We start from the raw sequence: 27,498 nt of genomic DNA, 5'->3' as shown, positions 1-27,498 counted from the left end.
TGCGGCGCCCGCGAGCGGCTAGCGTGCGGCAGGTCCGCGCCGCCCGCCCGCCCGCCGCCCGCCGCGTCGTCACCACAGCGCGCCGACCTGTGGCGCGCGGCTGAGCCCCGCGGAGGAGGGAAGGAGGGGAGGTGGGGGGGGGAGACCGCCGACACGGCGGGGAGGGGAGCGGCGGTGGCGCAAGCGGCGCGGAGCAGCGCTGCCCGGGTCCACTGCTTCGTGGCTTGCGTGCTCCCGACCGGGCCGGCCAAGCCCGCGGGCCCCGCGCGCTTCCAAGCGGACGGAGGAGTCCATGGTGCGGAACTTAGGGGTGGACTGACGGGAGACCTGGCCTCCTGCACTGACGGCGCCTGGACCTCGGCCTGAGGTAAACACGGGCCGGCCCCGGGGAGGGGACGGACGGATGGACGCACGGACGGGGCCGGGTCGCAGCGCCGCGCGGCGGGCGAGCAAAGTTTGGGGCTCGCGCGCTGCTCGGGCGGCGTCTTGCGCTGCGTGCGAGCAAAGTTGGAGCCGCGGCCCCCGGCGGTGCAGTCGGCCGCGCGGGGTAGAGGTCCGGTGTGCGCACCGGGCCCAGGCGCGGGGCGCTGAGGGGCGGCGCGGGCTGCGGGGCCTCGGCGGAGGCAGGAAGGGGCTCCAGGCCAGGGCCGCAGCCGCTCCCCCACCCCCAGTGGAAACGTGTCGGCCGGGCTTCCGGGCGCTCCCAGGCTGGCCGCTTTACCCTGGAGTTCGCGTTGATCGCTGAACCTCCCAGCCCGCTAGTGAAACCAAACTTCACGACGCTGTGTGACCTCTCCAGCGCCTGAATGAGGAAGAGCGGGCGCCTAGGCTCGTCCGGCCTTTCACTCAGATGCCCTCAGCTGCCGCCTTCCCCCTCGTTTTTTTAAACCTGCTGCCTGGGCTGCGGATCTGCTAACCGGCCTGGAGATCGAAACTAAAGTGATCTTTCACCCTGATGTAGACTTAGGGATTTTGTGCCATTTAAAAGATGGCTTAGGGATACTTGGTCACCGTCCTGCCTTCCGCACGTATCTTGGAAAATTGATTTAAAAGACACCTGGTTGTGATTGATGAAAACATTCCCAGATTGAAATGGCGAATTAAAATGCCTGTGCTTTAATATGGATAATACCGTATTGCATTAGTGTGTAGTTAGCCGTCTTGTGTGATCTAGTAAACAATGCTTAATATAAGTTTTACACGTTAGTTGTACTGTGTAAAAATACCATCTTATAATGTCTGCGCAGTTTTTTTTTTCATTCATTTTGGATTACAATTTGACTACCATCCTTATACGGTAGTGAACTAAGATAATGTCGACAAAACTGAAGTTTTTAGTATACCTTGACTGATAAAAGCTAATATTAAATTTCCCTCAATTTGGGCAGTTTTCCCTGAATTTTGGGAAAAGCATATTGATATGTGTATTTTCTCATTTTCAAGGAAAAGATAACTCATGCATGACTATTTGACATAGCAGCAGAACATCGAAGGCAATAGATTCTTGGCCTTGTATTTTACCGGTAATTTTAGTAGAATTTTAATGTGCAATCCCATCTCTCCAGACCAGGCCCTTTTCTTTCCTGCTTTGGCACTTAACTATTTTACTGCTGCTGCTACTGCTGCTGCTGCTACTACATTATTATTATTATTATTATTATTATTATTATTATTATTATTATTATTATTAGCAGAATTTCTCTGTGTAACAGCCCTGGCTGCCCTGGAACTCACTCTGTAGACCAGGCTGGCCTTGAACTCACAGAGATCCACCTGCCTCTGCCTCCCAAGTGCTGGGATTAAAGGCGTGCACCACCAATGCCTGACTCATTCTACTATTTTGCTTTTATTTAAAACACGAAGGAAAAAGTTGGTAGGGCCTTTATTACTGTTGTTTCCCCTAATTAAGATAAATAAATTTTGAAAATATCTTTGGATTTGTTGTATACTAGCCTATCAAAGATAATATGAATTAATTTGCCTTTTGTTTATGCAGTCAAGTTTTCAAAGATTAGTGGTTCTCACAGTAGCATCTCTTTAGCTATAGTTTTTTTGTCGGTGCTTGTAAATAATCATTTAGTTTCACTATAGTGGGCTTTGTCTTTTAAATTGAAGTACATTTTAAGTTTTCAGTTGGATGAAACTTTAGTGTTGCCTTTCTGTAATGATATTCATGGTTAAAAGACTTCTTAGTATGACAAAGAAAAAATACAAAAGAAGAAAATGTAAAATTATTATGTCACTTAATAATGTGTTATAGAGAAAATGTTAAGAATTTTCTTCCTGGAATTCCTTCCTGTGGTTCTGGGCTTCCTATCAGGGGTTCAGTTTTCCCATCATCCTTGGAGCACCAGTCTGTTCACAGGCAGTTTTCATGAAGACTTGTTTTGTTACCCAGGGAAATGAGGTGAAGTACACCTAACATTGCTGCTTTTGATTCATCGCAGTACCTTTAGTAATGAAGTATAATGGTAACTACCTGTCAGCCTAACGTAATGCACTTTTTAGATACTTTCTAGGCACTTATTAAAGGCACTTTTTAGGGTAATGTGTGTTCATGTAATAAGCTAGTTATGAAATAATGTCCACTGTCTACCCCAGCATCTGCTCCTGTCTTTCAGTGATACAAATCACATCTTGCCTTGCCTTCCTACTAAAAACCAGATAAAGGTTTAAATAGCTCATGCTGGCCTTGAACTTTTGATCTTTCTGTCTCTGCTTCCCAAGTGCCGGGATTACAGTTGTACTAGCTTTAAACTCTAGATCAGTTTTTAAAAATATGTGAGATCTCCTGAAGCTAAAGTTACAGGCAGTTGTAAACCACCAGATGTGGGTATTGGGAACTGAATTCTGGTCCTCTAGTTCTCCTAACTGCTGAGCAATCTTTCTAGTCCCTAAACCCAAATTCTTAATATTCTCTTCCTCACCTTGAACTTTATTTTGAATCTGAGTAGTGGTGACTGCAGTAAGCCCTGGAGCTGGGGGTTAAAACAGCCAGTATTGAAGCTGCTCTTTGACATTAGTATGTGTGCTTTGTTGTGTGTCCCCCCCTCTCCAGTACAATGGTAATAAATAAACTGAAAAAAATATATTCAGGATTACTTGAATTTTGTTCCTAAGAATTACCTTTGAGCCAGGCAGTGGTGGCGCATGCCTTTAATCCCAGCACACAGGAGGCAGAGGCAGGCTGATCTCTGTGAGTTTGAGACCAGCCTGGTCTACAAGAGTGTAAGAATATAAAAACATCATCACCTATTGCTTGGAAAATAACTTCTAAAAGGACACCACTACCACTTATCCTTGTTAACCCCCGGGTCTTTAACACTCAGCAGCCAGCATGAGCCTTTTGTATTAGATTGTATTACTTATACTTACCTTCTCAAATGGCTTTCCTTCTTAGTCCTAGTAAAATCAGGGTTTCTCACTATGGCCTTTTACATAACTAAAGTTCCTGAGTCTCTTGTCTCACCTCATCTTGTTACCTTTTCTCCAACCACATTTCTCCAATGCTGCTGAGTGTTCTCTGACTCTTCCATATGAAACAGCATCCCCTTCCCAGGTTTCCCATTCTATTTTACATCACACATGTCCTCTCATGGCATTTTATTGCTTTCTAACATACTACTGTTAATTTACTAACAAGATCTGTGTGTTTTTTTTTTTCAGTCTAATGCAACCTCTATGAGAAAGATTGTCTTAATCTTTTTCATATTATATATACTTACTGTGTGTGTATGCACATGTGCACATATAGCCCATGAAAGGAATTCAGAGGACAACTTGGAAGTGGGTTCTCTTTAATCTTGGACCTTAGGGATCAAACTCAAATCACCGGACTTCACATCAAGTGCCTTTGCCTGCTGAGTCATCTCACTGGCCCAAGATTTGTCATTTTGTCACTGTTTTACTCCTAAAAATTTGAACAATACCCAGCATTGTGGTAGGTAAATGATAGTTAGTGGATTCTTATGCTTCTTGTTTTAACTGTTAAAGCAGTATTTTTTTAAGAGATAGTAAGTCTTTCTCTTGAAAAATTTGCCAAATTATTTACATTCTTGCATATAGATTATGTTCAGATAGAGTCCACATTTTTGTTGTTATTTTTTATGTGTGTACACATGTATGTCTTTGAGTGTCTGTTCACATGGGTGCCTGCATAGGCCAGAACTCCTGTTACAGGTGTTTGTGAGCTACTTGACATAAGTTCTGGGATCCAAACTCTGGTCCTTATTATTGAACAGCAAGTGCTTTTACTGCTGATCTCTCTCTCTCTAGCCCAGGAGTCCTTTTAAAAAGAAGAGTGGCAGTTTGTGACCTTGAGTCTGTCATGTGTCAATATAGAAACCCTTGAGTGTTTAGCTAAAAGCAAAGTGGTGTAACTGTCTTTTTTTTTTTTTTTTTTTTTTTTTTAAATGTTCCTTTAGAAGCTGTGTTGGCTGTATTTTTGGTAGTTCGGTAGGATAGGTAGAACTGGGATTCTGGTGATGTGTCTTGAAAGGAAGGAGATGCAGCAGTAGTGGAAATGGGAAGATGAGTCTGGAGGCTTTTAGCAGTACTCTGGGAGATGAAACACCTTGAATAGATAATTGAAACAGTAGATAAGGGTGAATTGCCCAGGGGAGGGAATATAACTAGGAAGAAAAGAGAGATGCCCTAGAATGGAAACATGGTGACCTTAACAAGTTTACTGGAAAAATATGAGCTCCCAAAGAACACTGAAGGTCAGAGAAGCAGGAGCTGAGTGTGTTGTCCCAGGGGGGTGTAGTCAGTAAGGGCAAATGTGGATGGGAGTTGGATAAGAATCACATTTTTTGTTGGGTATAAACTCAAAACTCAATGGCTCACTGAGAAGTTTATTTTCAAATTGGTGGTTTTGTAATTGCTCGACTAGTTCTAACAATGCTGAAATCAATTTAAGAAATTATTTACCCACAGTATAGAAGACACCTAATGTTAGTCAAATAATTATTGTTAGCCAATCTTTTGTAGGTATTTTACCTTTTAGTTGTAGATACTATGTAAATTTCATTCAATAGCTTTGTCTGTTTTACAGAAATTACATTTGAGTCTATAAAGACATTAAATGTATCAGAGTATCTGCTTCATATTTTTATGTAGGACCATCTTATGTTGGCTTATAGTTATTATCAGTTTTCCTTCCCACCTGTAGATCATTGCTGTCCAGTTGGCATTTCTGTGATGTAAATACTGTTTCTTCATTGCGTACTATAGTAGCTGATAGCAACAAGAAATCTGGCCAATATAATTGGGGAATTGGAGGATATGGTTACCTTACTGAACTATGGTGGTTATAGATAAGAGGCCATCAAGAATAGGGTTGGTGATTTGGTTCAGTGGTAGAGCACTTGCTTCACAGGTACAAGGGTTTATCTCTAGTGCTAGAAGAAAAAAAATAGGTGAAAATGTTCGCTCTAAAGCAGTGGTTCTTAACCTTCCTAATGCTGTGACCCTTGAATAGAGTTCCTTGTGTTGTGGTAGCGCCCTCACCCCCATAAATTATTTTTGTTGCTACTTCAACTAATAACTAATAATAACTAATAAATAACTAATTTTGCTACTGTTATGAACTGTAAATACCTGATACTTGACCGAAAGGGCCCTTTTACCTCCCAAAGGGGTTGTGACCCACAGGTTGAGGAACACTGTTTAAAGCACTGTTTTGATTACACACGACTTTTAGATGCTGTAAGTTTTGTAGGTTACTTAAAAATGGCAAGCTTTCAGTGCTGGAGAGATGGCTCAGCGGTTAAGAGCACTGGATGCTCTTCCAGAGAACCCGGGTTCAATTCCCAGCACCCACATGGCAGCTCACAACTGTCTGTAATTTCAGTTCCAGGGGAGCTGACACCTTCACACCAGTATACATAAAATAAAGTTAAATCATTTTAAAAATTGTAAACTTTCAGAAGAATTAGTCTAGTTTCTATTTTGTCCCTCTGAACCACTTGAGATTCAGTTGCAGGTGCATTCTATTGATCATCTCAAATGCATACAAGAACAAGCACTTTCTGTTACATTATTATTACTTGGTGTTTTTGGAGACAGGATCTTGCTATGTAGCTCTGGCTGTCCTGGAGCTCACTCTGTAGACCAGGCTAGCCTCCAACCCATAGAGATTCACCTGCCCCTGCCTCCTGAGTGCTGGGATTAAAAGGTGCCCAGTTCTGTTATATAATTATAATGTAACTGTCAAGGTCAAATAGTTACTCTTGCTATATTACCACTCTTTAACCTTGGGCTCCATTCAGTTTTGCCCATTTCCTTATTTATTTTGTAACAAAGGGATTGTGTTCAGCATTCTGGTTTGCATTTCATTCTAGAGTCTCTCTAGATTTTTTCTTGGATTTTCAAGACAGGGTTTTTGTGTGTAGCCCCAACTGTCCTGGAACTCACTCAGTCTGTAGATCAGACTGGTTTCCAATTTACAGATCCACCTGCCTCTATCTCCCCAGTGTTGGGATTAAAAGTGTGTGCCATTGCCAGGCCTCTTTAGATTCTTAACCCAGAAAAACTTTTAATTCTTTAGTAACTAATAGATTATTTTGTAAGAAAGTGTTCTGAGTCTAAAGGACTGTTTGTTACAACTTGATACTTAGTTATCTGCAGTTGTCTAGATTAATTAGGTCAGTGAAAGTCCTTCAGTGCAGTTCCTGTTAGCTTTTCTTTTCAGTTCCTTTGAGTATGTTGGTTTATTTTCTTTTGTGGGTGGGTGGGTGTGAGTGAGATAGGAAGAGAAGAAGGAAGTTGGGGATCTTTCATACCTAGAACTGGCCCCACAAGTCTTTTTTTCTTGTCCAACAGTGAGGTTGTGCTTTGTTGTTTATGTTCTGAACTTTCAGCTGTGAGCAAACAAAAGAGAGTTAAAATATGGGAAAGGATGTTGGCGTTGTTTAACATCAGAGGGAAGAGTCCTCAGAAACCCTCGAAACAGTCTCTGTCCCCCATACAGGGTTTCTCTGTGTAGCCCTGTAGACCCGCCTGGCCTCCTGAACTTGGAGATTTGCCTGTCTCTGCCTTCCAAATGCTGGAATTAAAGACCTGCACCACCACCACCACCTAACAGTTCTTAATGTAGTTCACTCGCTCAGCACACAAATCTGAGAATCATATTCAGGTTGCTGTGTTTGTAAAGCAGGTACTTTTTATACTTAAGACATCTCCTTATCCCTTAAGGACGCATTTCTCAACCCCTGGGAGTTGTACATTAGATATACTGCATATCAGATATTTGCCTTACTATTCATAGCAGTGGCAAAGTTGCAGTTATGTAGTGGCAATGAAATAATTTTGTGATTGGGCTCACTACAACATGAAGAACTGTATTAGAAAGTTATAGCTTTAAGAAGGTTGAGAACCATTGCCTTAATGCAGTGTTTTAATGATTAGTGTTGGTGCTATTTTTATGTTTGCAGTGTTATCTCTTTAATTTAAAGAGGGTCTTTGCCTGATATAACAGTAGACATAGGCCATCAAACAAACCTTTGCTGATTTGTTGATTCATTTGTGACCTAGGTCTAAAATATACCTTTGAAGAGCTTAGTTTTTTTTTGTTTTGTTTGTTTTTTTTTTTTTTTTTTTTTTTTTTTTTCCTTCTTCTTCTGTTTTTTTGGAGACAAGGTTTCTCTGTTATAATGGCTCGGACTGTCCAGGAACTCGCTCTGTAGACCAGGCTGGTCTTGAACTCACAGACATCCACCTACCTCCTGAGTGCTAGGATGAAAGGTGTTCAGCAGTGGCAGCACCAGCACTGCTACCAAGATGCATAAGTAATATGAAAGAGATGCGTGAAACAGTAATTGTCTTTATTGCTTCAAAACTGATAACAGAGGGCAGGAATTTCAGGTGGCTGAGCTCTTAAGAGCATTAGCTGCTTTTTCAGAGGACCTGGGTTCACTTCCTAGCATCCACATAGTGGCTCACAACTGTCTGTAACTCCAGTTCTAGGGGTGCTGCCTTTTGGTCTTTGCAGGCACCAGGCACATGAGTGATACACAGACTTACATGGTGCAGAATGCCCATACACATTAAAAAAAAAATCTTAAAACTGCCACAAAAGTAATAAAATTAAGATGATCAGGGAAGTCAATATAATTAAGCTTTAAAGAAAGTTTAAAAATGCATTTCTTATTAACATAGCTACTCCAGCTTTCTTGATTATTGTTTGTGTGGCATGTTTTTCCATTATTTTATGGAAAAAGATACTTCCTGTGTCTTTGCCCATAAAGTGAGTTTCATGGGTAGGTAGGTATATAATTCAATTCTCTGTTTCTGTCTCTGGCTGTTATATGCTTGATCTCGCCCCCCCCTCCAGTGTGTGTGTGTGTGTGTGTGTGTGTGTGTGTGTGTGTGTGTGTGTGTGTGATGGCCTATATATGCCACAGTTGAATACAGAGGTTAGAGGACAATTGGAAAGTTTGGTTCTTGCCTTTACTCTTGTTTGAGACAGATGGAAGAATGGGGAGATGAGAGGAGAAGGAACACAATGATGGCATCTTTCCAGGGGATATACCTAGGAAAGAAGAACACCAGGGAGATTGTTGACCTAAGGTACATCTTGAGAGGGAGAAGTTCTGCTTTTTCTAAATCTTGGCTACTGTTTGTTGTCCTTTTATTCCTGAATGGCATTTTCTTGATTGCCAAGGATGGCAAACAGTTTCTCAAGCATTTGTTGGTCACTTGGGTTTTATTTGTTTGTTTTGAGAACTGTCTATTTAGCTCATTAGACCATTAGATAATTGTATGATTTGGATGTTTTGGTGTTGAAACTTTGTAGTTCTTCATACCCTGGTTATAATCTTCCATGCAGTTGTTATCGATCCTCCTATCCCCCCTCATTCCCCATTTTGGAGACATTCTTTTCATTTCAGTGATTGTTTCCTTTGCTGTACAAACACTTTTTACTTTCATGTGATCCTGTTTATCATGTTTTGGGATTGTTTCTGGTGCTATTGAAGGCCCTTTCAGAACAATCTTTGCCCATGCCTATGTCTTGAAGTGTTTTGCTTATGTTTTCTTCTAGCATAGTGATTCCCAACCTGTGGGTTGAGACCCCTTGGTGTTGTCAAATGACCCTTTCACAGGGGTCACATATTAGATAATCCTGCATATCAGATAAAATTTACATTATAATTCACAACAATAGCAAAATTACAGTTATGAAGTAGCTACAAAAATAATTTTATGGTTGGGGGTCACTACAACATGAAGTACTGTATTAGGTCCCAGCATTAGGAAGGTTGAGAACAACTGCTGTAGCACTTTGAAATTTCACATTAAGATCCATTTTGATTCTTTTTTTGGGGGGGGGTTCGAGTCAGTGTTTCTCTGTGGCTTTGGAGGCTGTCCTGGAACTAGCTCTTGTAGACCAGGCTGGTCTCAAACTCACAAAGATCAAGTGCTGGGATTAAAGGCGTGAGCCACCACTGCCCGGCCTCCACTTTGATTCTTTGATCCATTTTGAGATGATTTGCAAAGGATAAAAGATGGATCTAATTTCTTTTACATGGGGAAGTCTAGTTTTTTTTTCCATTTCACTTTTTGAAAAGGCCCGGATCTTAAAAATGTAAAAAGAAAAAAAGGGATACTTTTGGTGGGGGGGGGGTGGTTGGATTTCTGAGCTTTAAAGGACTATTTGTTTAGGACTTTCTTTGATATACTTTAAGGAACTTGAATTAATATATGGGTTATTGCTTTGTCTTAAATTTGTAGAGTGTTGTCTGAATTATCCTGTCATTTAGAATATTTGTTTTAGGAATGGATTCATTCATCTTTCACTTTTCTCTCCTATTCCCCTTGCTATTAATATATTTTATTGATATACCTTATAATGTTAAATAAGCCATGTCAGTTTTTATTGAAGGCTATCAAAGTCATAACAACAGAAAGACTGACCAGTTAAAGATTTTATTTGAGAATCCACTTCACAGATTGTAATATTGATAGTAAGATTACATTTGGTAGATAATCTCAATATCTCTTGATCTCTAAAAACTTTATGATCTATGTTGGACTTTTCAAAAAATCAAATAGGTTGTGTTTTTTTTTTTTTTTCTAAAAAAACCAAAACAAAACAAGAATGGGATTACCTAGGTTGGTCTTGAACTTGCTGTGTAACTGAGGATGACCTGGAACTTAGATCTTTGTACCTGCACCTCCCAAGATCACAGGCATGTACTACTGTGCATGGTGTATGTGGTTCTGGGGATGAAACCCGAGACTTTTATGCATGCTAGGCAAGCACTCTACTAACAAAGCTGTATCCCTATTCCATTGTACATTCTTTAACTATTTATTCATTTTCCATTTATAAATCACTGAGCTAGGGCTAGGGGAGACGCTTAATGCATGTGAGACCATGTTAGACCTGCAGCATGCTTCCCAAATCAGAACATAAGACAATTACTATCCTTCCCTTTTTCTCCAGTTTTGGTTGGCCTTGAATGGTGGCCCTCCCACATCAGCCTCCCAGTACTAGGATTATAGACATGTTTTACTATACTTGGCTTTTTTTTTTTTTAAATGAATTTTGTTTTCTACATCAAAGACACTGCAAACTGCTTTCTTTCCCATTTTCTTCCCTCTTTGCTCTCTCCCCATGCTAGGCAAGTACTCTACCTCTTAGCTGCATCCTAGCACAGTAGCTATTATCTTACCACTGTTGGTTTAGTTTTTCCTGTTTTGTTTTGAGGGATGAAAATAATTGTGGTATTCTGGAATTTGGTGGAACAGGACTGTGTTGATTCAGTTATTGTATCTTCAAAGTTATTTTTGTTCTATAAATATTGAAAATCAATAAAACAAAACTAAGAGAATGGAACAAGAGACAGAGTTATTAATGCAATGTACTTATGCACAATAGTGGTTTAATATAGGCACTTAAATCCTATAGAAGCTGTTATTCTGAATTGTTGGGTGTTGACTAGTCTGTTTTCTATTACTGTAATGAAATGTCTGAACTTGGTACTTAATTAACAAGAGTTTACAGCTCAGGATGTGAAGAGACGTGGTACCAGCATCTGCTCTGCTCTGTTGAGTACTTATTTCATGTAAAAAGGAGGTGTCTTCTTGACAGGATACTAAAGGAGGTCAGTGAGATACTTTATCACTTATTTATTAGAAAGTAGTAGCTAAAAGTAATATGAAAATCTCTTTTTTGGGGGGGGCGGTTTCCCAGACAGGGTTTCTCTGTATTCCTTGGGAGCCTGTCCTGGAACTTGCTCTGTAGACCAGACTGGCCTCGAACTAAAAGAGATCCTCCTGCCTCTGTCTCCCAAGTGCTGGGATCAAAGGTGTGCGCCACCAATGCCCTGTATAATATGAAAATCTTCTACAGTAATCTAGATCATAGATACTTGATTGTAATTTTTTTTTAAGAGGAGTGTACTGAGTGAAAAAATTTGGTGTCTATACATGCCTGGTACTAATGTATTAATAAAGTTTTTAAGTTTATGTAGTATGTGATATAATTGGTATCTGGGTTAGAATAATCATATCTCACAGGAGTACAATTATTAAGTGCTTATTTAAGGAGTGTAAAATACTGACTTAGGGACATACTTATTTAATGAACACAATACAATATATTTATTCTGCATAACTAGGAAGAGGAGTTTAAGGAATTCACATACTAAGCACTGCTAGAATGAAGTGCAAGTGCTACTTACAACGGAAAATGACTTTTTCTAGAGTTACAATGTAGCAATGTGTATCAGTATGTAAGGAATTGCTACAAATACGATAATCATGTGTCAAGAAACCTTTCAAAACTTAAGTGTTTAAAAAGAGACTAGTTCTAGAGTTAAAACTCACAAAGATTTTATTCTGTATTTAAAAAGAATAGAGCACAATAAATTCAGAAACACTTTGAATCTTTTCTCCCCCCCCTTTTTATAGATGGAGAGTCTATTCTTATTCCTTTTAATAGTCTATTTGATCATTTGTTTTCATTAATTTTAATCTTGAACTCTTGGAGTTTTTTCATAGTTTGAGTATGTGTGTCCCCTTCAAATTTCATGTTGAATCTTTAGTTCCTAGAGGAGGAGTGTTAACAGGTGGAGCTTTGAAGGGTGTTAGGCCATGTGTGCTCTGCCCTCTGCGATGGGATTAGTTACTTAATGCTGGAAGGGTGACCAGCATGGCCATTTTGCCCATCTGTCCACTATGCCATGTGAGGCCACTATAATAAGGCACCAACTTAGAAGCAGGAACTGGTCCTTTACTAAATACAAACCTGCCAGTACAGCCCTGTGAGAAATGTTTAAATTATTTATGGGGAACACAATGTTAAGTATTTTGCAGCACACATGAAGTAAGACAGATTTATTTTCTGTGCCCTGTGTAGTTATCAGTTTTCCCTTTCCTTTTTTTTTTGTTTTTCTTTCCTTTTTAAAGTTTGGTGGATTGGGGGGAATTACAATTTAGTTTCACTGCTGTCCTGTTTTGGTTAGAAGAGAAGGATTTAACAACAAAAATCACCAAATCTTCTATTTTTTTTAAAAAAGATTTATTTATTATGTATACAGTGTTCTGCCTGTATGTATGCCTGCACGACAGAGCAAGGCACCAGATCTCATTAATAGATGGTTGTGAGCCACCATGTAGTTGGGAATTGAACTCAGAACCTCTGGAAGAGCAGCCAGTGCTCTTAACTTCTGAACCATCTCTCCAATCTTCTCTTTCTTTACTGCCACCCACAGTACCTTTTTCTCCTGATTCTTTTGTTTGCCAGATGTGAGGGTATACTGCTCTTGCTAAGTGCTCCTGAAATAAGTGTTTGGTTATAAAATAAATCTGAAATATCTCAGTGGTCTTTTTGTTTTTGTTTTTTGTTTCTAATAGACATAAGGTTTAATCTGCTAAATGTGAATTCTTTTCTATACATGCAGGTTTCACAATAAGCATTATGGAATTAGTGATTTAAAAGTAAAATTTAAGGGATTTAGGTTTGGTTTTGTCATTTAAGTTAGTGATGGTATGAAAAATGAAGTCACAACATTTTCAGGAAAAATGATAGAACTGGAAATTATGTTATGTGAGAAAAGCCAGATAGATTTAGGCAGGCATCACATGTTTTCACTCATAGGGATTTAGAAAAGGTGAGGGGAGATACAAATCCAGAAGGGACTACTAGGGAAAGGATAGAATTAGTGGGGTGATATGAAAATGGAAGGGATGAATAGGATCATGATCATGGTATAAAATAGGTATATATATAGGAAAATGCCACAACGAAACTCATTGTTTTATGTAATTAATATATGCTGAGAAAAATAAAGAGGGAACTTCAATGCATCTATTAGTAGAGAAACAGTTTGAAAAGGAAATAAGCTATGATTTTAACCAGATAATCTAGCAAAGACAGAACTATGGGGACAGTTAAAAGGATCAGTAGTTGTCAGGGATTTGGAGTAGGAAGGAGTAAATAGGCAGAACACAGATGAATTTTAGGGCAGTGAACCTGTTTAGACACCACAGCTGTAAATGGTTAATAGATGTCTTTCATTTGTCAAAACTTATAGGTTGTATAACACCAAGAGTGTACTCTAGTATATTGAGTGATAATACCAAATCAAGTAAGGTTCATAATTTTAACAAATACACTACTCTGGTGTGGGATGTTGATAGGGGAAGTTGTGTGTGGTTACAGATGCCATTTGGGTTTTTTGGATGAATTTTCTGTGAACATATTTTGGCTGTCTATGTTTTGTTGTTTTTTGAATAGCGTTCTACTATAACCTCAGTTTACCAGATAATTCCATTTTAAGTTGACTTCTTTTTCCATCGGCTTGGGTTATTATGTCTATGTCATGAAATTTATGGTTTAATCCTTGCTAATTAATAGTTATATTAAACTTCTTATGTTAGTTACTTGTTTTTCTTGTTTTTTTGTGACAAAAAACAATTGAAAGGGTTTATTTTGTCTCAGAAATCAAAGGGATAAATACCAACTTGGTGGGAGAAAGTTAAGTGACAGGAACAGGATGCTGACTGGTTACATTGATCAGATTGTCCAATCTGACCAGGAAGCAAAGATCAATGCATCCTGGTGGTTAGCCAGCTTTCTCATTTTTATGGAATCTAGGGCATGCTGTGTTCACATTTATTTAGGGTCATCTTCCCATTTTAAACTAGTCTAGATAATCCCTGTTAGACATATCTCAAGATTTGTTTACAAGGTGATTTTAGATCCTGCCAGTTACTGAAAAAACAAGTCTACATAGGTGTTAGCTAACATCTACACATGAACCATGACACCCCCCTCATAATAATAGATAAACAAACAATTTTAAGAAGTACTGGGTTGTCCACAGACTGACTGACTTGGCTTGTTCTTTTATGTGTCAAGTGATTTCAGTTCAGAAACTGCTAAGATTAATATGCTTGGGAGATGGCAAACATAAGCATTCTCTTATGATTTATTCTATAGGAAATTCCTTCACGAGGAGAGATGAAGAAATCTATATATAATCAGAATGTGAGTGATCAGGAGTGTGACGATATGGAAGGTAACTTTTATAAAGCCTATGTGTCATTAGACTTTAGAAGTAAGATTTCTAAAGTTTTACTGTCTGTTGTTTTTATAGTCTTAGAATTGCACACTTTTCCTTCTCATGTTTTCATTGATTGAACATTTTTAGTTGAACTGCTGGGTTTTTGTTTATTTTTTCTTCTTGTTTTGCTCTCTCCTGGTTTAGGAATTTTTGGATTGAGTGCATGTGTGAGTGTGCATGTGTACGTATGTGTGTGTGTGGAGGCCAGAGGACAATCTTGGGTGTTTGGAGTGTTGTTCATCAGGCACCACTCACTTTTTTTTCTTTTAGAGACAGGGTCTCTAATTGGCCTAGCACTTGTCAAGTTGGTTGGCCAGCAAACCTCAGCAGTTGGCCTGTCTCTGCCTCCTTAGCACTGGATTTACAAGCAGGTGTTACTTGGCCAGCTTTTAAAATGTGTTTTCTGGGAATTGGCAAGCCGGTTGCTGACTGAGCCATCTGACCAGTCTTTAAAGTTTTAATAGTTAGCATCAATATTATCCTCTGAAGTTAATCTTTTTTGTTTGTTTACTTTGTGTGTATGTGTATTTTATCTCCATTATATGTCTGTTATTATGTGTGTGTCTAATATTAGTTTGTGTTTGATAAATTTAATGTGAAATCCTAAATGCCCAGTTCAGGTTTTCTTTTTAGAATTTGTATTTCCTTCATTTTAGACTCATACTGGAACCATGTGAGCTCCATTTGAGTGTCTTGGCTTAATACTGATCTATCTTTCAGATTAGTGTGTTCCTCTGCCTGGGAAGGCTCCAGGTTGTATTGAATTGTACAGTTCCTATTGCTTGCTTATGGCCCAGTATACATGCTTTTGTATAAGTTGATTACTGATAGGAGTTTAAATTGGTATAGGTCTCACAGAGACAGATTTGTCCCAACTATTCCTGTGTTGTAAATGTATATGTTGATCCAGTAATTCCATCTTTAAAGATTTGTAGATATAATTTTTGAATTATGAGATGATTGTGTTATGATAAAAGCTCATTGGTAGAGTACTTGTCTAATGTGTGGAGTTCTGGGTTCCATAATCGGCATTGTTTGTTTATCTTAGCCAATGGTTGAAAACAAATTAAATGTCCATTAATAAATTATTTAAAAAAGCAGATTAGTATGTGTAGTATTCTGGTGTTTGTGTGAAGAAAAAAAAGAAATATGGAAGAATGTATATTAGGGTTTACCTTGCCTTGGTGGCTTGCCCCTGTGATCCTAGTACCTGGGAGTCTGAGATAGGAGTATCCTGAGTTTGAAGCCAGCCTACCTATTGAGACCCGACCCCCCTCCCCAACACACACACACACACACACACACACACACACACACACACACACACACACACACACACACACACACACACACACACACGGTTTCTCTGTAGCTTTGGAGTCTATCCTGGAACTGGATTTGTAGATAGGATTGGTCTTGAATTTAGAGATCTGCCTACCTCAGCCTCCTGAGTACTGGGATTAAAGGTGTATGTCATCAATGAATGACTGAGAAACCCTGCTTTAATTTAGGGAGGGTGAGGAAGGAATTGCTTTTTGGTGCATCAAAAAATATTGGAGTAACAAAAGAAACTTAAAGACTTAGTGTTGGATTTGGTGGAAGTGGAAGGGTGTATGAGTAGGTTTGTCATTATAGTCATTGTTACTTAATGTTTGAATCAGGTAAATAATACTTTAAAATTAAATTTTGGCTCATTTATGTCCCCATCCCCCCACTGAAATATTTAAGTTGATTGAGAAAGTAGCTATGTGGTAGAACATGTGCTTATATAAGATTTGAGTTAAATTTCCTAGCATCTCTTTACTCTTGCTCCTCCCATAAAAACACACAGATACAGACACTGCACAAAAGAAAGCAAATGCTGGTGTTATTGAACTTAAAGAGTATGTTTGTCATTTATCTAAGATCTAATTGCAAAGTAGGAGGGTGGCCCTTGGAGCATACAGGCAACCATATATATTGCTTATAAGCATAAGTCATTAGTTTTGGAGCTTTTGAAAACTTTTTTTTCTTTCTCCTTACAGGTGAAGAAAACAGAAATAATGCTGGTACCTCTGGCCTATTGTACAATGAAGCGGACAGATGTCCAATATGTCTTAGTTGCCTGTTAGGAAAGGAAGTTGGTTTTCCAGAAAGTTGTAATCATGTCTTCTGTCTGACTTGTATTCTTAAGTGGTCAGAGGTAAGTCTGAGAATAAGCATAGGTAATAAATTATTGCATTTAATTTCCTATTACACATTTATTTCACTTAAAAAGTTGCCTTTCATAAATTACTCCATATTAAAGTATTTTCCCACTACTTTAGGAAAATTTCCCTGTTTATTCAAATTTCATCCTCATATTTCCTTCTAATTGTTTTTTACTCAGCCTTTTCATTCTTTTATGAAAGGAATTCTTTTATTAAGGAATTTTAATTTGTGTTTTGAAGGGCAGGCCAAATAGCTTTCTGACTCTAATTTTAGGGTATTACCTGCTTGCTACTAATAACATCTATCTGCATTTTGTTTTATGTTTTTCAGAGGATTTTCACACAGGTTTATTTGCTTTCTCTATGGAATAACAAGAATAGATGTCATGGTGTCTTTTCACTTTGAAGCTTAGGGATCTTATATGTTATATTCTGTAATTTGGCCCAGATCTCACAGCTTGGAGGATGTTGTCAATTTAGAATTATATTTTAAGTTGTTATTTTTAATTTATTGTAAGCTAGTTTCAGAGTTTGAGTTACAGATTTTACTTTGATTCTTTATAAAAACAATTAAGAAACAAGATATTTTGGGCTTTGACTATATTGAATCAGTTTGGGCCATTGAAGTGTATATTAATCTTAAGCCCTGTTATAAATTGTAAAAATAAAAAAATTCACTGTTTTTATACCATGTTTTCTGATTTATTATTTTGTGAGTATATAAAAATTAGTAAAGAAATTAGTAATTAGTAAAAATTAGGTGTATCTCAATTGTTTTTTTTTTTTTTTTTGTGCTTGGATGTTCTTTAATACCATTGAAAGACGGATTTAATGTATGAGAATGCTGTCTTTCTAGTTAACCTCTACAAGAGGTTCACTATACTTGTTGAATTAGTCTTTGTCAAGAAGAGACTAAGGTTAGGTGAAAATGCATTTTGAGAAAAATAATGAGATAAGGGAGAATATTGTTGTTAAATGTCCATATGTAACTGTAGTACTGATTAGTGAAATAATGCCTTTTCTCTACTACTCAACTACAGTTGTAAATTTTATTGAATTTAGTGCATCTGTGATGTATATGTATTTGACTGGGTGGGAGTTGAGAAACCCTGTTATTACTTGAGTTGACTTGAAGGTTTTAGTCTTTTTCCTGATTGTGTCCAGTGACTACATAATTATGAACTTTAAAATAATGTGTTTTTCCTTAAGACAATTAGAATGTGTAGACATGATCCTCCCTCCCTCCCTCCCTCCCCCTCCATCCCTCCCTCCCTCCCCACCTCAAGTGCATCTTTCAACATGTTACAGGTTTCTCTGGGGTATGTATTGAGACATTGGAATGGCTAGGTTGTAGACTGCACATATTTAACGGCACTAAACAGTGGTAAACTTTACTATATTTTAAGTTTGAAAATACTTGGCAATATATGTAAAAGTTAATACTTTTTTAACTTACAATGTATTCCTTGCTTTTTGTTACTTTGTAAAAAGAAGTGAGTGTTGTAAAAAAAAAAAAGTAAGTGTGTTTATGTGTGTGTGTGTCCACAAAGGCCAGAAGAGGCCCTTGGAGTTGGAGTTACAGCTAATTGTGAGCTGCCAACATGGGTTGGAAACCAAATGAGTTCTCTCCAAGAGTCTTCAACAGAAGAGCAGTTCCTAACTGCTTAGCCTTCTCTCCAGTCCTAATGTTCTTTGGAAAATAAACAACTTATTGAAGGGAAATTGCTTTTCAAAAGCAAGTTATGTGTACTATTGTACTTCTGTCTTAAGTAGTGATTACAGGTTTAGCAAAGTAAGTAACCTTGGAAGGAGAGAAGAGAGAACATTCTGAACGATTTCATTGTCCCTAGTGGAGATAGCAGCCATCACTAAGCCATTAAATTGACCATTAAACAATAGGACAATCATATTAAAATACTGTTCATTATAAATCATGAATAAACTTGTGTCTACAGAGTTACTTAGGCTTCTAAATTTTTATTCAATCTTTTGCTGTGATAACAATTAGATGGTTTTACAGTATGTAAATGCTTTGGCAAACTATCAGATTTTCATTTCACCTTTTTTCATTATCATTAAAGGCCTTTCCTCTCATTTTTTTCAACCTCCTGTTTAAAGAAGTATGCAGTTTGTTTCAGATTGAGTACTAGAAATAAATGCTATGTTTAGAGACCTTTGCAGATTGCATTTTACGCTCTTTCATTTAATTCACTATTTTAATGTTTATTTTATGTACAAAATAAGGGCTCTGGACTCTAGCAGTAATTTGCAGACATATCAAGAATAGCCTAAAGTTAAAATAATTTTTAAGAATCTATAGTTTAAAATTTTACTAATGTCCATTTCTAGGAGAGGCATAGTGAAATTGTGGTACTTGGAACTCTGTATGATAAGAAAAAGCATAGAATTTATTCTGGTTCATTTCTCTAGATTTTTGTGTCTTCCAGAGATTCAGCTCTGCTGCATTTTGTAGTTGAGGTTCACTGAAGTATGATTAAGAAATGGTATCAAGCACACCCTCCCCTTTCCGCCTCATTTTAAGCATTGAAGAAATTCTTATCCTAAGAAACTGGTATTTATAAAAGTTTTTAAATATATTTTAATCTAGTATTTTTATTTTGTACACACTCCTGAAAATTTTCATATCCCTAAAGTACCTATTCCTCAAATAGAAATTAGTTTGAATTTATCCATACTCTAAAGTCTCATTTCTGTGGTTAAACAAGCAAACAAAACTGCAGTGACTGACTGACTGTGGTCTCTAGGTAAATTATAGAATTTACTTTCTTAGGAGAAAGGTTTCAGCTTAGACCCGTGTTGAGGGCCCTAAAACCTAATGGCCTGCTTTAGGTAAACTAGAACAGATTGAAACTCTTATAACTATGTTCAGTTAAGAGATTCGTTAGATGGCAAGCCTCTTAGCTTAAAAGTATAACCAGGGTATGTAGAGTTCTGAAAAGCCCATATGGTGTTTTTATGTGCAATCCCAGTACTTGTGAAGCTGAGACAGGAGGATTGTCACATGTTAAGAGGGCAGGCAGCTTGTGATACATAAGAAATACCATGCCAGCTAGGGCTGTACAGCAAGACTCTGTCTTAAATCAGAGAGGGGGAGTAGAAGAAAGAGAAATGGAATGTTTAACAAAAATGTAATTGGCAACAATTGATAGTTTTAGTAAACCATCACTATTGGAGCTAATAATCTTGAAATATAGAAAAGGCCTTTGTACTGATAAGTATTGCTAGAGCTAGTGTGCTAAAGTTTGCCCTTCCAACCTAAAAGATTTCTTTTTCTGATACACACTGCATTTCTCAGCTGGAGAGATGACTAAGCAATTATGAGCATTGGCCATTGTTTCAGAGGACCTGATTCAATTCCCAGCACCCACATGTTGGTTCACAATAGTCTATACCTCCAGTTCCAGGGGATTTTACACTATTTTCAGACTTCTGTGGCTATTCTACATTCACATGGAGCACACACATACTCTCAGGTACATGTGCAGGACACACACACACACACACACACACACACACACACACACACACACACACACAAATATATTTTTCAATAGAGCTTTGAGCACACAGAAATTTAACTTAAATCATCTTAGTTTGCACATTTAAAATACAAGGTAGAGGCTAGAAAAGTTGGATGCATTAATGCAAGTAGTTACAGCCAGTCATATTAACGATCCTCTGCAGAAAAGATACCTCACCTGAATGTACTAAATAAGAAAAAGGGCTTTTACTGTGGGTATTTAGAGAGTTATGGCTTGAGAAGTTAGAAGTATTGCATGTTTAAAGGGCTAAATAGTTTAATAGTTGATATATATTTATTTTTGGTGCTGAGGTTTGAACTGAGAACTCAGTGTTAAGCATGCTAAGCACATGTTCTATCTACACTGAGCTAGATGTGCTGCATTATAAGGACAAAGTGTGGTGTTTATGGTGTGTGTGACTAGTACAGTATTGATAACTACTGAGGTTCTTCTTTTTATCTTAATGTATTTTTTAAGCATCATTTAAAAATGTAATTAGTTTCCCTACATAAGGAAATTGTTGAACTTAACTCAGTTCTCTATTCCTATGGAATGCTGACAGCTTTAGTGTGAGAATGAAAGGTTAATGAAGTCAAACTGGACAGTTAGCAAAGTCAGCCTCGTGAGACTAGAAATGAAGATGCTCTCAAGGTGACAATGAACTCTTGAAGGGCAGTGTTGAGCACAGACAGGTACAAGTGTGCTTTTAGATGGATTGAACAGCAAAGGCCAAGATCTGAGAGCAGTTGACACCTGCTGCCTACAGAATGTAAGAAAGTGTGTGAGAATCTTCATCTAATATTCTTCCCACCAGTCAGGTAAATTAATGTTTAGATTTATATTACTTTATAGACTAGTTGTAAATGTCAGAATACTTAAAATGATTTATACAGACAATTTACTCAATTTTGTGTTTGTATACTAGGAAAAGAACCTTAATCATTAGATGTCAGATGTCATTAGATAAAGTATAATACTAGTGTTCACAGTAGTGTGTCTTGGTGAATGTGCAAACATTCCTTGTGAGTGTGTATACTGAATGCATTCTTACTGTTAATTTTATCACTGACAACCATTGATTTTTATAGACATGCTTCTGAAAGCTGGTGTAAAGAACCAGATGTATGCTGGGCAGTGGTGGCACACGCCTTTAATCCCAGCACTCAGGAGGCAGGCGATCTCTGAGTTTGAAACCAGCATGGTTTACAGAGCGAGTTCCAGGACAGCTGGGTTTGTTACACAGAGAAACTCTATCTCAGAAAACCAAAATCAACCTCCCCACCCCCCAAAAAACGCAAACAACAACAACAACAAAAAACAACCAAGTGTTTATTGGCAAAGGCTGTTTTGAATGGGTGTTTGGATATGATAGGAAATATGTAGCATGACTACAGGTGAGCATTTTGATGAGCCATGGCTAGCTGTGTTGGAACTGTCACTGAGGAAGGGATAATGGTCAACAGTTCTAAAATAAGCACCAACCTCTAATGGTATGCGTCCCTAAATCATCTTTGATTTTGAACTGTAATTTTGTACATAATATGCTTTATTTCTTAGTGGCAGAGGTAGGTGTTGTAGATGCCCGTGAACAGAAAAACCTACCTGTAAGCATAGGTTTAAGACGTAGTCTTTAAACACTTCCTTTAACACTTGCTTCTCTCTCTCTAGGAGGGGCTATCTATAGGCAGCCTATGTGATTGAGGATAGAGCAGCAGCAGGAAGCAAGAAATATTAGAAACCAAGAATCCTGAATTCCCAAATAAGGAAGGTTTCCTGTTCTTACATTTAAATATGGGTTTGTCTGAGCTGGGAATTTACAACGCTTCAGAATACTAGGGTATGTTTTACTGAAATCATTAGGAAAGATAATTTTTTCTCTCAAAATTGCCTCCTTATATAATAGTACAGAGCATTTGTTGTAAGATATGTGCTCTGTTTTTTAATACACATTACACTGTAAAACAGTGAACAAGGTCTATTAACTTTGTAGTTGTATCATAAAGTTGGATTGTATCTTAGATACTTTGATTATGGAACTAATAAGATACTTTAAAATTACTTAAAGTCATATAATAAATAGGTGAATAATGGTATTTTTGTTGTATGATGAGGAATCAAAATGGTGAACATAAAATTTTTGCAAATAAAACGTTTAATAGTCTTTAACATTAAGCTCATTTAAAATATTAATTTTTATCTATATTAGTTTTAAATAGGAGCTTTTAAAACTTGGAAGCTAAAAAATTCAGTTAGTGTTTCTATCCAAACAAACTACTTTGAAAACTATGCTTTGAAGACCAAAGTGTCTTGGGATTTTGTCTCTATCTACTAAGAATGAGAATCCCTTGGGAATGCCTTAAAGTAGTCAATCTAAGCCATTTAAAAACAAAACAAACCCTAGTGTAAAATCTTTTTTATTTTTATTTTTTTGTATTTTTTAAATCTTTCTATTTAAGTTATGTAGTCATCACATGATGTGTGATTTGATACTTGTACATATTAATGAACTTGGATCTGTAAAGGATACATTAAAGAAAAATAACAGTTCATAATTTCTTAAACATGCTTTGATTTTTCCATTGACTTCTGTAATTATTTAGATATACTATGGAGACTAGATAATTAGATTTCTGTTTCCTTCCTGAAATGCTCTTCTACAATATATGTTTTTTAAGATTACATATCAGTAGCATTGTTTCTTAGCCTTAGCAAAGCCATTTTTATCTACCTTTCTGGGCTTATTTCTTTACTTAAACTTTTCCTACCCGGAGAAGATAATGCAAATTTAAGATTCTGGTGTTAATTAAATCATCTTTAGAAAAGTTAAGTATGTCCAGATTATAACATATAGTAGTTGTTTCTCATCACTGCTACTTTTTTCCTGTTTTCCTTTGTTGTGTGTTTTTGTAATAGCAATGGAGATCCTTATTCAAACCAGTCTAGTCAGATCCAAAGCAGTTAGTCATAGTGGAGAAAAGAAGAGATCCTGCCCAGAACCAGGATCAAAGCAGAGTGGCTCAGGTGAAACCCTTGTTACTTTAAAAATTGCAAAGGAAAGTGTGGTGGGTGGTTAGCTGATGTTGAGAGGAAGTTTAATAAGGAAAACAATGAGACTATATAATTTTAGCTACTGACTGATTTGATACATAAATTTCTTTGAGTCATACATTCATTATAGGTAGACCGACAAAATAATTCATGTTTCACATTTTTATATGTATCCCATTGCAGATTTTCCTTTTGTTAGTTATCCTAGGTGTTTGTTAGTGTAGTTAAACTGAATCTTATGTAGGAACTAGTGTAGACCACACATTTCTCTAAGCATTGCAAACAAGTAATTACCACAGAAAGCTTCAGTTTTATTCCCATTTTCAAAAGTAGGTACTTGAAGCACAAAGAATCTATATAACAGGGCCCAAGTGTGGACAAAGGAGAAAATATGAAAGAACATAAATACAGAGCTTCTATGCATCTTAGTTTTCAACAAACACTGAAGGAAGCTTATGTTTCATTTAAATGAAATAAATATTTTCATTTTAAAGTCTTTCAAAATTACCTTTAAAATATAAATTAAAATATTTGGAAACTTTGGAAAAATGGAAAGCATTGGCCAGATTGTACTTTGTATAATTTCAATATAAATGTTAAAAATGTAACTTCTGAAAATTTCATAGTTAATTCCCACAGGCAAGTGCATTGTTAGGACATCAGTTCAAAGTTAAGATTGTATTTTAAATGCTTTGTTAGTAAGATGCAGAGTATTTGTTGCTACTTTTAAAACACACATTTTTGGTAGCAAATTAATAGCATCCTAATCCTGAGAATTTAGAAGTGGCTTAAGATGTCTTGTAAGGCCACATTTTTCTCTTTTCAGGGTGGTGAAACATTCTCCTGTCAGAGCCTACTTACTAGCAATAGAAAATTCACATTTTACTAAAGTGAAGGAAAGTAACTCATGTTCATATTTTAGCTGCTTTTTAATAACTCCGTGAATTTTGTGGAAATGTGTTATTATATGATCGGGGCCACACATTCTCTGTCCTACACAGCAGTTTCCAGTAAGGAATAATATAAAGTGAATTAGCTAAATTCCACAACTATCTTTGATCTTTTAGATGATTGCATTAAATTGCTATGATTCTTTTTGCTTGTAATTAGACTGTAGTTTTTCTTCCTATCCTTAAATTACTTTGATAATATAAATACATTCTTCTATATACATTTAATAATAGAATTATAGTTGATACATACAAATTTTTGAAAGCGCAATAATATATATCAAAATTAGGTTGATCTCTAATTCTAAAGACAAATTTTCTTACAAAATGAAGAACACATAATTAGAAGAAGACTAGAAGCTGGGCAACTATGTTCTTGTAGAGGCAATATATTATCTTTTTAAAAGTATTTGTTTTGCCGGGCAGTGATAGTACACGCCTTTAATCCCAGCACTCGGGAGGCAGAGGCAGGTGGATCTCTGTGAGTTCCAGACCAGTCTGGCCTACAAGACAGCCTCCAAAGCCACAGAGAAACCCTGTCTCCCCTCCCTCCAAAAACAAGACTAGAAACCTAATTTAAAAATTAGGTAAAGGTTATGGATAGATTTTTTTAAATAAAATTTTTGAATATGCTCTTAGAAATAAAATATGCTCAACCTTATATGCCTTTAAAAAAGAAAACTAACTTTTGTGACATACGATGCTGTTAAGAAAAATTACTATGAACTAATGTATGACCATTAATTTAGAAAAAAAATATAATTATATGACTTGTAATACTAATATTTGTGTATATTGGATAACTGCAAAATATGTAAGTACTTCTGGATGGATTATTTAGGGCTAAGGAGACTGGGGGAATCCTTCATTTTTCCATATTTTAATCATGTTCTCATTGCTAACACAACTATGTAGTCAAAATAATTTGGCAGAAATGCTAAATCATAGGCTATTAATATGAGTGGCTTACTTAAGGCATTCTTTTTATAGCTGAATTAGAATTATACAAGTTTAGCATTATAGCCAGCTTTCTATGGCAGAGCAGTAAGTTTGGAGTTCTCCCTTGATTTTACCAGTAGTTTTTGGCAGGTCCTAATGGAGTCTTAGTGGGTATTTACTTCTCGTGTTCACTTTACTCCAGTTAGTGTCATTCAGTAAACATTTGAATGAGTGAAGCAAACTTTAGGTGCCTGTGGTTTTGTGATATGGTACAGTCTTGAGTATTTCCTCTCCAATTTGAAATTGGAAAAGTATATTTCTGTGATAGTGAAAATTATAACTATTTAGTGTAGTTTGTGACCTCTTCTAAAGACATTTGTAAATATATAATTTCTAATCACTTCTCAGATACTCGCTTCTTGTCCAATCGACCGGAAACCTTTTCAGGCCGTGTTTGAACTCAGTGTATTTGAAGATTGTGGTAAGGTAAGCTTAGATTTCATTTTGAGTTTGTGAGTGTCATAAACTTCAAGTTAACTGGAGTTCCTCTGATTTGATAAATTTCTAGTTAATTTCTAGTGTTTTTAAAAATGGTTTGCCTGCCTGGTGCAGTGGTGCACGCCTGTAGTCCCAGCTACTTGGGAGGCTGAGACAGGAAGATCGCTTGAGTCCAGGAGTTCTGGGCTGTAGTGCCCTATGCAGATCAGTTGTCTGCTCTAAGTTCGGCATCAATCTGGTGACCTCCCGGAGCTGGGGTTCACCAGGTTGCCTAAGGAGGGGCGAACCGGCCCAGGTCGGAAACGGAGCAGGTCAAAGCTCCGTGCTGGTCAGTAAAAATGGTTTACCTTTAGGTTTAATATGTGCCATCATTTCTCTTTAGCATGGCAAGCACACAGCTCTCAATGCTTGTAACTAAAATTCTGGACCTTTTTCCTTTGCCTTCTAGAGTGGGAGTCCAGTGGACCTTTTAAGATGCTTTTTTTTAAGTGTTTTAAGATGCTTTAAGAGAATTTTTGTATTTAATTACAGAAGACTTACATCTCCAAAATATCAGCGCGATTCTTCCTGTATTTCCAAACAGTTTTTAGCTGGGCAGAACTTTGAATATGTTATTTCATAAAAACAAAAATGTTTTAATTGGAGTATTGGATTCAAATATAAAATTCCATAAAACATAAACTCCAAATATCTAAAATCCATTCTTATGAAAAACATAATTTGGAGACTAGCTAAGTAAAACTAAACATACATCAACATCTTTGTTCTTTTCTTTTCTTTTCTTTTCTTTTCTTTTCTTTTCTTTTCTTTTTTGGTTTTTCGAGGCAGGGTTTCTCTGTGTAGCTTTGGAGCCTATCCTGGCACTCGCTCTGGAGACCAGTCTGGCCTCGAACTCACAGAGATCCGCCTGCCTCTGCCTCCTGAGTGCTGGGATTAAAGGCGTGTACCACCAATGCCCGGCTCAATACCTTTGTTCTTAAATGCCATTGCTGTTATTCAGTATGAGTCATTATTATACTTAATTTTTTTTTTTTTTTTTTTTTTTTTTTTTTTTTTGTTTTTCAAATTAGGTCTCTCTATTCTTTCCTTCTTCCAACTCCTCCCAGGTATTCCTGCCTTGCTAGCTCTCAAATTTATGGTCTCTAGACTCTTTCTTTATTTGTTGTTTCATAGATATGTTTGTGTGTATGTATATCTATATCCCTCAATATAGAAATACAATCTACTCAGTCTGGATAACATTACTTGTATGTATATGGTTTCAGGGCTGAGCACTTGGTAGTAGATAGCCAAGTGGGGTACTGGTACTGTTTCCTGGGGAAGACGATTCTGCTTTCAGCATCCCTTCGGTGGCTGTAGTTCTTTGTCCAGTGTTGAAGCCCTATGAAATTGCCCTCCTCCATGTTAGTATGTATATCTACCTCCATGTTAGTATGTATCTGTCTGTTGGTGCCATCCTTGTTTGGGTCTTGCTTAGGCAGCCATGTTGATGAGACTTCATGGGTGTAGCTTCTCTAGGACACTCAGTCTCACAGCAGACATCCTGTTCCTCTGGCTCTTACAAATAATTAATATTTCTATTGTTGATTTTTGGCTTGTTAACTAGAAGAAAATAAATAGAAACATTCCTGAGTTCATGAGGAAACGAGGAAGATAGGACAGGACAGTGGTGAGTAAGTAAGATGTATGAGAAGCATAATAAATATATGAAAATTAATGAAACAAAGTTTAAGAAAAACCACAGACATATGTGATTCCTCTA

At 37.2% G+C, this 27,498-nt stretch overlaps 1 protein-coding gene across 3 annotated transcripts in view; it reads left to right on the top strand.

Moving 5' to 3' along the window:
• Positions 1 to 228: 228 nt before the first annotated feature.
• The window catches only part of Scaf11 (SR-related CTD associated factor 11), a 46,791-nt gene continuing 19,521 nt past the window's right edge, over positions 229 to 27,498 (top strand). For 2 of the 3 annotated variants that reach the window (XM_027396386.2, XM_027396384.2), the window contains exons 1-4: positions 229 to 367; positions 14,447 to 14,525; positions 16,595 to 16,752; positions 25,647 to 25,724. In XM_027396386.2, the coding sequence (XP_027252187.1) occupies positions 14,468 to 14,525; positions 16,595 to 16,752; positions 25,647 to 25,724 (294 nt within the window). In that variant the 5' untranslated portion in view covers positions 229 to 367; positions 14,447 to 14,467. Of the gene's footprint in view, positions 368 to 8,467; positions 8,569 to 14,446; positions 14,526 to 16,594; positions 16,753 to 25,646; positions 25,725 to 27,498 lie in introns of all 3 variants that reach the window. The other variant, XM_027396385.2, reaches the window with a different exon arrangement.

The sequence above is a fragment of the Cricetulus griseus genome, chromosome 2 (genome assembly GCF_003668045.3).
Source record: "Cricetulus griseus strain 17A/GY chromosome 2, alternate assembly CriGri-PICRH-1.0, whole genome shotgun sequence".
In the NCBI taxonomy this organism is placed as follows: Eukaryota; Metazoa; Chordata; class Mammalia; order Rodentia; family Cricetidae; genus Cricetulus; species Cricetulus griseus.
Note: the sequence above shows the minus strand (reverse complement) of the source record. Positions and strands in the feature narration are given on the sequence as shown.